This window comes from Habropoda laboriosa, unplaced genomic scaffold, assembly GCF_001263275.1.
Source record: "Habropoda laboriosa isolate 0110345459 unplaced genomic scaffold, ASM126327v1 scaffold158, whole genome shotgun sequence".
Taxonomy (NCBI): Eukaryota; Metazoa; Arthropoda; class Insecta; order Hymenoptera; family Apidae; genus Habropoda; species Habropoda laboriosa.
In genome coordinates this window covers 829,833-842,812 of record NW_017100280.1, presented here as the reverse complement: position 1 = coordinate 842,812, position 12,980 = coordinate 829,833, and the positions used below count along the sequence as shown (strand labels likewise).

General features: G+C 33.5%; 1 protein-coding gene across 1 annotated transcript in view; it reads right to left on the bottom strand.

Annotated features, from left to right (window-relative positions):
• Positions 1–12,980, bottom strand: part of LOC108573577 (cholecystokinin receptor type A-like) — a 71,801-nt gene that overhangs the window by 14,644 nt on the left and 44,177 nt on the right. Inside the window, 1 exon segment of the mRNA XM_017936041.1 lies at positions 11,410–11,609. Coding sequence (XP_017791530.1) covers positions 11,410–11,609 — 200 coding nt within the window.

Genomic DNA, 12,980 nt, shown 5'->3' with positions numbered 1-12,980 from the left:
GATCTTCGCCTCCACTTACAATTAGTGTCATCCTGCCTGAATTTTACGATGTCTCCTCGATTTCTTATAAACCTCTAAAAGCATTTTCTTCTACCCAGCGTGCTTCTTTAAATATTTGTAAGAGTAGATTAAAATTGGATACCCTGTATATTAAAAAATAACTTAACTTTTAGTATGTTCACCATTAACACGTTGAATGCCTAGATTAGCAAAAGCATTTAATTTGAATAAATGGCTAATATTTGTAAAATTTTCATCTAATGCGTTACACAGCATATTTAAATAGTTTTATTTCTAACTGTTGATATATTATTTATGCATGTTGCGATGTGTTGTATTAAAATAAAAAATTCATTTCGGCGCCATGGACAAGTTATATGGAATTGGTGCGGCATTCAACGTGTTAAAATAGAACACAGTTTCAATTTTATATGGTATGCAAATTAATTCGCTGCTTTTTTTCACAAATATCATTGTTTATTTATGAAAATTCAACACAATTTTAATGCTCAAATTAATCTTCATTACTTTGGACATTTATCCGTTTATCGGGCAACTAACGAATTCCCTTTTTGAAACAAAAAAGTCGTCGATTATACTTCGATAAAATCGTCAAGACTTTGTCGAACTTCTTCCACCGCCTTGAAATGAGTATCAGCCAAATAATGTTCGAGCGACTGGAACCAGTGGTAATCCGAGAGGGTTAGGTCTGGCGAATATGCTGGATGAGGAAGAGTTTCCTAGCCCAAAGAATAAATGGATTACCACCTGTTCCGGTCGCTCCAACCTCACCTGGCTGATACTCGTTTCAAGACTGTGGAAGAAGTCCAAATAAGTCTGGACGATTTCATCCAAGTATTATCGACGTCTTTTTTTTAGAGAAGGAATTCGTTAGTTGCTCAATAAATGAAAAGAAGTCATCCAAAATAATTGAGATTATTTTAAACATTAATACTGTGTTTAATTTTTTGTAAATAAACATCGAAGTTTGTGAAAAAAAGGTATCGAATAAATTTGTATACGTAATATATAAAAAAAATTGAACTATTTATATGTAGATTTAAAATGTAAGGAAAGTCAAGAAATTCTGTTCTTCGATATTTCCACATTATCACGAATTTTAAACACAAAATGTTTTCCTTATAATTCTTGTCGATAATTTGTAATCTTCCTTTTGTGTTGAAGGAAAATGAAGGAACATATTAATTTCTTTATTAAGAAGTGGAGAAATATGTAACACGAATTAGATGAAAAATAACATAAAAGTGACATAATACAAGTCTTTTGACTGAAATATTTTGAAGTGTAACTATGAAAAGGAACATCAGTCAACTGATATACGCCGATCTTGATTAAATTTTGCATGCAGCTGAAGCAGAGAATATTCCAGTCGTACTTTATCTATCGGTGGGCATTTATATTTGGGGAGTGAAATCATCCTTCAAAGTCTGTAAAGTATAACTCGAATTCAAATAGAAATATAAAAAGATTCTAAATACGAAAATTATTCGGTTTTTCTTTTATACATTAGAATTCTCTACAGAATCCTTTTATAAGGACAAACAATTTTTTGAACATAATAAATAGCGTCATTATATTATACAATACCTGAAAAAGAGACATTTTTGTTATTTCTTTTATGCAACATAGTCGTTCTTTACAAAATTTCGTTAATACAGTTTGCAAAATGAAATTCACAAAAACATACTCGTCCCAATTTTTCAATATGAATGCTGCGACTATCCGTGAAGCGACAGTGTCAATGAATTCATTGTGTTCTATTCCATTGTAGTTTCTATTGTGAAACCCTCAATAGTAAAAATTAGAATATTTTTTTACGAATATTTGATATCAGAATAACAGTGAACCGAAAATGTACCAAAAAGCAAAACTGAAACACATGAACGTCCCTTCCAGAGAAGAAAATTTTTTATGGAAAAGCAAAACTTTCAAACCTGTGATTTGTTCAAGATGTTGAAGCAGACTTCAATATGTGCTTAAATTATTATTCTTTAAAACGCTGCTTTATCTTTTGTGTTCCATTTCAACGTAACTAGGTTTACTCTCCTATCTAGACGAGCAAATATGTTCGTTGACTCCTACACTATTCGTGAAGCCGATTATTTAGCAAATAAGTTCTTTATTTGCAATACAGTTTTTTGATAACAGTAATACAATATAACTAAATTCTTAACGGTTAAATATGTGCAAGTCCAATGTTCTGAGGTTCAAAGTGTCGTGTAATAGTTTAGTACGAGAGTGTTCACAAGAATTCAGAGTTCGTCACGAGAGTTCTTTATCACAATTTTTAGTTCACAGTTCTATTTGTCATCTTTCAGTCCTTTTATACATTCTCGTCTGTCCAGTTGGGTCCCTTGACGGGGGTGAGTTTTGGGTGGGAGGTCAAGACTCCCAATGAAGTTGGGGCCTGGTCAACGCCCAACGCCAACCGCTCACCCTCAGGAAGGAGGTGTTCTATGAGGTACGCGTCACCTGGGCTTATGGGAAAAACCCAGGGTAACGGTACCGCTCGCTTGCTTGCATGTTGCCTCGGCTCGCGCGGGTTTATGATACGTCAATTGCTATTGAGATGCACGAAGCAACTCCAAATTCTCCGCTTTTATGCGTAAATATAATTTAATGCGTAGATAAAGTTACGCTGAGCTGTGACTGATACAAATGAATGCTTAGGCACGAGAATCTTTTACTAACTGTCTGTTCGCTTGGGCAGGACCTTTATAAAAATGCCTGCTTTCACTTCGACAACATAGCAAAAATCCTGTACGTCTCCACATTATTTCCTCCCAGTGATACGTAGGTACTATTTACTTGACGAAGTCTAACAAGGTGAGCGTCAGTTATAATCCTCACCGCTTTCAGCGAAATTTAGCGGATGTGATAGACCTATGTCTATAATATGCATATATACGCGTAATTTTAGCCGTATATATTCATACAATTTTGGCAAAAATCCGCGTAAAGTTCGGAAAAATCGCATAGTTAGATATATTCCAATAATGGAACTCTACATTGAATCCCGACGATGTTGTCGTCGACTAGAATGCCAGAGACAAAGGCTATCAGCGATACTTCGATAGCCAGAGACAAAGGCTACCAGCGATACTTCGATAGCCAGAAACCCTCGAAAGCCAAGGCTTGGAGAATTTATGCATTTTCGAATATCGCGTTCATGCTCGTATTACTATACTGGACCTGGGTGGCCCTCATTTGCACTGCTTGGAAATACCTGACTAACGTTCGAGAGCTATCTAGGCTACTTTGGTAAATTTATTCGTCTGCATTCTTTTCTCTGGGAACGGAAGATGGTCGTGGGGATGCGTTACAGACATAACAAACTGCACGATCAGGATACCGTTTACGATACTCAGCTATCGCGGTTTTGCTATTCCCGTTACAGAAACCGTATATAAATATCACATAAGCATATTTTGTATTTAAAACAAATCAAGTCTAAAACGTACACTGAACACCATGTACAAGCTTTGTCTTTATCATTGGGAACCATTTATCCTTGCTCTTGAAACAGCATAAAAAACGTTTATCTTGGTAATAAAACAAAACGAACCTATAGTCTGTGGAGCAAATGTAGCGAGCTCGTAATATCGGCCAGGAGTGAAAGTAAACTTGTTCTGAGTGTTTTAACAAGGGAAATGACAGAAATATGGGAGGATGGGACCGAACCTCAGTCAGGGCCGTATTATGTATTCACAGTGCTTGCACAAGCTCTGTCGCCCTTCAAATTCTTCTATTGGTCTTCGTTTTCACCTGTATTATGATTCCATTTTTATTACTTTATCTACTGCTTTCTTCCAATGATTATCGTTGATTTTGTTTATTTCATTCTGTATCAGTTTCATGTTCTTAAAATTCGTCTAACCAATTGATCTACTTTGTCGTATAGCTTTACGATACGTTAGGCACAGAAAGAAACTTCCGTTAGTTATTAATTTTCATCTCTTTATTGTGTCTACAAGATACCAAAAAATTGCGATACGAAAGAAACTTCCGTTAGTTATTAATTTTCATCTCTTTATTGTGTCTACAAGATACCAAAAAATGACACTTATTGCCACGTTGTGTATTTACGAAACGTAAATCGCTATTCAGTGTTTAGGAACCAGGCACTATCAAAGCAGATGGACTGTAGAAACACAGAGCTTCTGTATCCATAAAACATTTTCATGTGGAAGTGTTTCACGGAATAAACAACAGATCTTGAACAATAGTCACTTACAAATAGCATAACTATAACAACACTAGTCCGTGTTGTAAATCGAAATCCTTAAATATTTTATCACAATTGTCAGATCCATGTAACTGACAACTACGAGACATGCTAGGGAAAGCATCAAACGTTTTGCTTGTAATCTAAAATCGATCAAAATATTATAGTGCCAGTAATACCTCAATCAATATGTCAGCTCTTCTCTAGAGAGTATTGACAGTATGTTGACAAAGCGGGGATGACCACGATCAATCTTCTATTGATAGGAATAATCCACGTTAATTACTTCAAGTTAGATAGCGCGACCATAAAATAGATTCCTCGTAAACTGATATCAGATGAAGTGATTTCTCGGTATATGCTGTCATTAAATGCTTTCCAACGGAAGTTCTTTGATGGAGAATAAACCACCGTCAGTATAAATTGCTAGACTTTAACTGGCATTATTACACGAACGAAACGTAAAATTTACTGTCTAAAGAAACTTTGAGCTGATACGTACAGGTAGATATTACACACTTGTGGAAAATATGAGTACTTGAAGCAGAATAGATTGGCGAGACTGTTCCGATGAAAATGAGTCCAAACACGATATAAATCAGACTAATATTAATAGTAATCAGTTTTAAAAGCACCTAACCTAACCTTAAAAATTGTCGCACATCTCGTTTTTGGTGCGCGGGATATTTAAATTGATTACTGCTAATTCTAGTCAGATTTATGTCGTGTTTGGACTCATTTCCATCGCGAGAATTTCATTAATTCACTGAAAGATAAAATGAAAATTAGAGAAATTGAATTTTTAAATTGCAAGTGCTTTCAAGTGCCAAGTCTTGACCGTCGTTGCTTGACGCACTACGTCTATCACGTTTATAATTTGTTTTCCTTTGATGAACTGTTTGAAAGTCAATCTCTGGCACCAAAATGCCAGTCTGCTCGCAAGAAGTTGAATGTGCAAATTCGAACCCACAAGCAGTCAACTTCTAAAAGCAACTGTTAAACATTTTAACGAAACGTGTGCCGTTTAATGTTATTTCAGTAAAGAGATACGAAATTGATCTATGCACAAAAGAATTATCGTATCAATGTTGATTAGATCGTATCGTCGCGTCGGTTTGCTGAAAGAGTAACACATCTACAAAAGTCGTTAATACACACGGATTAAACTAAAATAGACTGTTCACTATTTGCTATTTGAAATAATATGTTACCTAGCTCTGGCTTAATAACGGAAATTCTATTGCATGCGAATACCACGAATACAGTTTGAATGTCATCACTTCAGTAGGAAAATAATCATATGTTTGGGTTATTCGAACAATGCCTCAGAGTTTGTGACAGCACATTTTCGTTGCATAATCGCAACTACTATTGCTCTCTAGGTAAGATGAAATCAGCTAAATCTTAAAGCAGAAACTTGCTGCAGGAATCGTTGATACAATAGTACTCCGTGCTCTATACATATATGCAAAGTGAACACTAATGATGTCAATACAGAGGGTGTCCGATTTTTTTCCGATCAAACTTCGTCAATATGTTTTTATTGATCCAAAAAAAAAAAAAAAAATTCCACATAGACTATTAGTATAAGTGAGAAAAACATGTTGTATAAGCATAGGTCCTTTGAAGCTTTTTTAAAAAGTTGTAACAATGATACGAAATACGAAGGGAGTGGTAACGAATTTGATAGGTGAGGTTTGATGAGGATTGATGAGGTTATAATACAAAATAAGAATAGATCAGCGATATGTACATCTAAATAGTCTGTTTATGCAAACTGTGTTTCCGATGTGATGTCTGTGAAGGTGTTGGGTATAACTTTTGCCAGCGCCATTCTTGTCTTGTATCATAGTAACCACAAGTTCGTTACCATTCCTTTCGTGTAACGTATTTTGGTTATAACTTTTTAACAAAGCTTTAAACGACCTATGTTTACGTAACATTTGTTTCTCACTTATACCCATAGAATATGCTGGCACAGTTTGGTCGGATAAAACTGGGACACCCTGTATATGGCTATAAAGTGTAACAGCCTGTGAAAATGTCCCTGGATTCTCATATTTTAGAAAAGGTCTTTAGGCAAAGCCAAGGTTCAAGCCTGTTTTAATGATGGCAAAAAAAGAATGGGCATACATTGATCCTTTGAAAGAGCACTGATTAAGGGATGATAAGATTTTTACTGCAGTATTAATTGTTCTAATCCTTCTTAACTATTTTCTACTTCATTTTTGGACGAAAAAGCTGAAAGAAAAGAAAACCACGATTTTCTTGAAAAATAGCTGTTTGCGTATGAATGACATGAATTTGTTAATCTCTGCAATGAAACATCTGTGAAACACAAAATGAAACGAGTGAATTTAGAAAAATTGAGAGTTAAAGAATTTCGTTTTATAAATTCATAATATGAAGTAATGGAATACTACAAACATTCAAATATGCAGGTAATAAAATGTGTAATAATCGAATATTTATTAAAATTGACACAAATAATTAAATAATTCCAATTTTTCCGAAATGACTAATTCTAATCATTTTATGAGCTGACAATAAGATGAATTGGGAACAGTACTCACATACGTACATATGTACAAGTACGCAAACCTATACACTGCATAGAGAATTCAAGTTCTGTAAAAGTAGGTTGAAGCAGTTGATTAGATCTAAGATCTTGATAGGTTTAAGACTTCGATAAGTTCCCAGAGAAAGTGGATTAGTGGGTTGCCAATAAGTTGATAAATCCGGGGAACCTCTGTTTTCAAAGATCATTTAACATGCAGGTTTTAATGCAAACAGAAATAAATTACAGGAAGTGTAATCTTAAGTGTAACTTAACAGGAGAAAAAAATATTTCGTGGTAATGATGTTCGTTACTTCTATACGTTACTTAAAGATGATCCCTCAGAATATTTACAAAAATGTAGATATTTAAAAGAAATAATATTTTGTGTCGATCAATAGTTAGCAATGTGGAACCGACAATAGTCTGCACTTTAAATTATATGTTATGTATATTTGTTTATTTTTAAAAAGTCATTTATACAAAAAGAACGAACACGACATGGTAGAATATATTATTTTAATAGAAAATAAGTCTTTTAATTCTATAACAAAATATATGTATTTAAACACTTTAGATTAAATTTAACAGAATTTTCGAATTTTCTCGTCAGAGCAATTAGCAGAAGTTAGCAATTAGGAAGTTGACCCGTTTTCATTTGGTTATTATCGAATAATGTATCGTAATGAATACTACACATATGCCACGAAATACTAAATAACTTGTCATTTGTTTTGAAAAAACCTGTCCATTTCTGAAAATTTGTTTTTGTTGTTAGTAACAAATTTCAAATACGCGTTTTACACCTGAATTCCGCAATTTTTGTAAAACATGCAGTCATCTCTAAATATCTTTAACTGTTCTAAATTTAAATTTTCAATAGTATTCAACTGAATGTTGATAATAACAGTATTATAAATCGTATATCAATTTTTCTAAACGAAACTTTCGTATACTGAAAAATTTGAATGTTGTTTACTTTTAAAAATGCGCACAAAACGTTCGTTTCAGGAATATTCATAAAATAAATGTAATAAAAGTTTTAATTCCTCATTGTCAGTAGCGAATTAAATGTTTTACTCATAATCTTCTATATTTCGCGTGCAGTGTAATTACAGTGGTAATTCATTGTCACGAAACCTGTTAGTGAAGTGATATCATTTTTAAAATTTTTGTAATATAAAAGAAAGGGACACCTTTTGTAACTGAAACAATACCGTTAAAATTAATGACATGGTAATTGCTGTAATAACTACAACCTGCTATATTCAAAGGAAAATTATTGAATATTTTGTACAGAATTATACGTTAACAGACTCGTATTTTTTGTTTAAAATTGGTAAAAGGTAAAAATAGTGGTGGAAGAATACGTTAAATGCCAAAATTAAACGTACTTTTCTATAATTATTTGCTTTACGTTATCTTTGTGAGTTAGATAAATAGAAATATATTATAACAAGTAAGTTAAAAAATAAGTACTTTATGACATATTTTAAATGCTTTCTAAAAATTGTTCGTAACAAATTTTTATGTACCAAAAAAACGTAATTAAAGATAAATAGTGCTGGTTTTGAAATTAACAGGAAAGATTAAAGTATAACGTATAGAATGTTTATAATATGAAAGTACATGTACAGCCCCTGCTCACTTTATTAGACTCACCTGAAGAATTGGTGCTTTTTGAAATCCTATAAGGAATTCAACGCTGTTTTCAACCTATGAGGTAATGATTTCGTACTACAAGGTTGCCTTATGGGTTGCCTATCCAAATGTAGTTGGTTTGATTTAAAATTAGGTCGGTAATATCGAATTCTGATTGAAGTGTTTCTTAACCTAGAAATTTTGTAGTTTTCGCTTGTTGTGTATTACATTATAATCAAGGCTCTCAATATTAATTTTTGCACATTTCATTTTGCACAGCATTAGAAGTTCTAAGGTAAGTATTTATTTCACTAATTAATACTACTGCCTATAATTTTTATTGTGGTTTTAAAAAAGGCATCAGTCGATTGATCTTCGATTGGAATTTTTCAGATGGGCAAACGTAAAGATCTTTCTACAGAGCAAAAGTCGTCTGTAATTGCATTAATTCGCAATACAGAATATAGCCAACGAGAGATTGCTAGAAAATGTGGGGTATCGCAATCCTCTGTCAAACGTTTAAGTAAAAAAGTGCAAATGAACCAACCAGTTACAGCTGCTCGGGCTGGTAACTGTGGCAGAAAACCGTTAGTCACCCCCAGGGGGCAACGATTTTTAAGAAATTTAGCTATGCAGAACAGAAGGGCATCCCACAGTGATCTAAGAAAACGATTTCAGGAGGCAGGCTTTTCTGGATCAGTTGCTACAGTAAGAAGAAATTTGTATACGATGAGCTTCAAATGTCAGAGGCCAATTAAAAAGCCCAAACTGACACCCAGCATGGTACAGAAACGTTTAGCCTGGGCCAATTTACACAATGACATGTCTCTTGAGGACTGGCAAACGGTAAGTTCATAAATCTAATCCCATTTTGATAAATTTATTACTTTTACACATTCGCAGGTTTGCTTCTGTGATGAAACGACCTTTCAAATTATGGACGATAGGGCCCAGTTCATAAGAAGACGTCCAACAGAAAAATATAATGTGAATTGTGTAGTCAGGACAGTAAAGCGTCCTGCGTCCGTGATGATCTGGTCAGTCATCAGTGCAAAGGGAATGGGAAGGCTTTACGTCGTAGAGGGAACTATGCGGCAGGAACAATATCGGAAGGTTCTGGAGACAAAGTTGCTCCCCCAGCTGCAAGAATGGTTTGGCAATGGACGCAAGGTGTTCATGCAAGATGGGGCACCTTGTCATACTGCCAAAAAAATCAAAATTTTCTTGCAAGAGCAAAAAATCCCCATTTTACCATGGCCTGGCAACTCACCGGACATGAATCCGATTGAAAATGTCTGGGAGTGCCTGAAAAGAGAACTGGCCAAAGAAAATATAACAACAAAGACCAAGTCGATAGAGAGAATAATCTATCTCTGGTACCATAACGTTGCATTAAAAGAAATTGCACAAACTTGCATAGATAGCATGCCCAGAAGAGTTGCGGCTTTAAGAGCAGCTAAGGGCGGATTAACAAAATATTACTGTTTTAAGAATTATATTGATCTATTTGTGTTTGTATCCATTGTTTTTGTAAAATAAATATATGGAAAATTCATATGTCATCATTAAGTGATATTTGCATAAGGCTACTATACCCATTATTCATGGTAAAACTAAAAATATCATAATTATAGAGGTGAGTCTAATAAAGTGAGCAGGGACTGTAGAATATAAAATGCGCTCAATGTTATAAATCTTAATGTCAAATTTATTAAACGGTATAAGAGATTCCAAAAATAAATGAAAAAATAAGACAAACAAGTTTCTTTTAATTATACTAAAAAGATTAAAAATTACTTTTATTTGTATCTAAAAATTGTATTTAACACAATTTTCAAATTGCTTTAACATGTAACTCATTCTAGCTGAATGCTATATAGAACATACATATATGATTATAACAATAAATAAATAAATAATATTCGATAAAATATATAGTAATACTTCAATCGATAGATTTTAGCACGATTTGTATACCTACACAGGCTTCATAAAAATGTATCTACGTAGGAGATCACGAAAGTACAGAACGAACCACCTAAGTGACTACTTATATTATTTTCGTTATTAATAGATTTATCAAAATTTTTTCTGTTAAAGATGATACGATTTTAAAGGATCTTCAAGATAATGAATTTAGATTATTTCTGTCTCTTTTAAAATAAGTTTTTAAGGCCACGTTCAATTTTTTTATGTATAACCCAATAGTCTTTTTTTTTGCCCATTAGCTAGCAGGCATTGAGACGAATTCAACGACCACAATATAGTGGTTTCTTATATGTATATGTATAAAATTTGTACTTAAAAACAATAAATGTGACTTCGAAAACTTATTCAAAAAAAGAACATGGAAAAAATTTATGGTCATACCTTCGGGAACCTTTGAAACTGTGTCGCTCTATGACCAAAAAAAATTTGGAACTGTCTACTAATAATGAAAATAACTGAGGTGGGTGTATTTGGACTTGAGACGTTGCACGCCATTTCATTCAAAATGGAAAAAGTCGTACTGGAAAAATAAATCTTTTCATACCACTTAACTCGTTCATCTGTTTTTGCTATTTTCAATCAATTAAAAAGTACAGAATATGTCACTATATTTCATCAAAAGAGCAATGGACCAAAAGCTATAACGCAATACGGCATGTATCAAAATTTTATCACATATAAAACGAAGACTTTCTCGTCGACTTGTGTATGATTAACCCTTACGTTAATAACTGGGTATCCTTCTGCACATTTTCACTTAAAATATTTTATCTTCCCGGTAAAAGTTGTTATTTGACACATTTCCTATCTGTGTTTGCCTCAAGTTTAGAATTTCGTTAACAGAAAGCTGCTAAAATTGGACGATGAAGTAAACGACAATTGTGATTATTGACGTAAAGGTTAAAAATAAGTTTTCGTAACCATTCACCGATTCCCTGGTCAGTCAAATTCTGATGACCCATTTTCTCGTCCAGACGATATTCGATCGTCATTTTCTCACCCTAGACGGTACTTCCTGGAGAGCACCTTGGAAATATCCGTGGGAGGAGGAGGAAAACCCTCGTCTTAATCTTGAGGACGCGCCACAAGCATTCAGGACAACGGTAGTGCCTGCACCTCGATCACCATTGTCGTATGTTGAACTCCGCACTGTTCCGCTGGATTCTGTTCTCTCCACTGTAATACGGATTAGTTGTTCGCTTTTGTCAAATTCGTGAGAATACGATGCTCGCTGTTAATGCCTTCTGTTTAGAATGCCTTTAGGCGCTTATCTACTGAGTAGTTCGTTTGTATTAATCGTCTTAGCAACTTGATTATTTTCCGTGGTACGATAAAAGTCACGTTCTTTTGTTTCTCTTAACATAGAGACAAAAATGTTTTAGAACTGTTATGAAGAAAATACACTGTTGGATGCAAGAAAGGGCACAGTGACAAAAGTCAGTTTCCAGAAAAACGTCTCTAAACATTTAAAGGTTAATTGTTTCTAATGTGTAGTGAAGTTGTTACAAGACTATCTATAGTATTAAAAAATTTGATATTTCTTCTTTATAATTTTAATGACACAATCCGAGTTATGTAATATATTAATGAATGCAAAGAATTTTAATTATAGAATTCTGAGGCTCTTATTGCGTAAAATGGTGATATACAGAAAACAGTAGATACTGTTTTTAACATTATTTTGTATTATTCGTTTAATATTTACATAAAATTTGAAGAAATTATATAGTATTAAAACAGTATAGTAATAAAAAAACGATGAAAAAGTTCTAATCTCCCTCATTGAACATTGTCTACTGCACTGTCTGAAGATTCCATTCTTCTGGTTTACTTTGGTAAATCCATTCACAATCACAAAACTAAAAAATCGGTTAACCTTATGACATTTAATGGAAAGGCAGAAGGAAAATAATTGAAAACTTTATACATGCAAATCGTACTATATTCAGGTTGAATTATGTTTGGCTTGAATTATATTTTTAGAAGAGTAAGAGTCAGTTGGCCAACTTCGATTTATAAAATTTGCTGTAGCTCTGTCAATTTTGAAGATACAACAATGAAATTTAAAGGGCATCTGTAGAAAAGAATGTAGAATCTAATCAAGTATTTTACTCAAAAAGGGCTTGAGCTTCTTGAGGCCCTTCTTGCATCGAACAGTACAAATATTGGATCACTTCGTTACAGTCACTTTGCATACAATGGACACATCTAGTAGAGATGGAGAAATATCGATTGTTATCGGTATAGTTTCCGCTATCGAAAGCAAGCAATATCTTTTTTATGATTATTGATTGTTTCGATATTTTTGTTCTGCGCTTCGGGATATATTCTGACACATCCATAGAGTCGTGTTATACTATAGATAGCAGTTATAGTTTTCAGTTGCCGATTCTATTCCAAGCAATCTCGTGATACGTGTGTATAGTTTGCCAATCTAAATTTAAATTTTAAATAACAAAGATTACAAAGTATTAAATAATATCGGTTAGAAGATCAAGAATTAAAGTAAAAAATGTCAACGTGCTTATCTTTTTAATAAAATTTAGC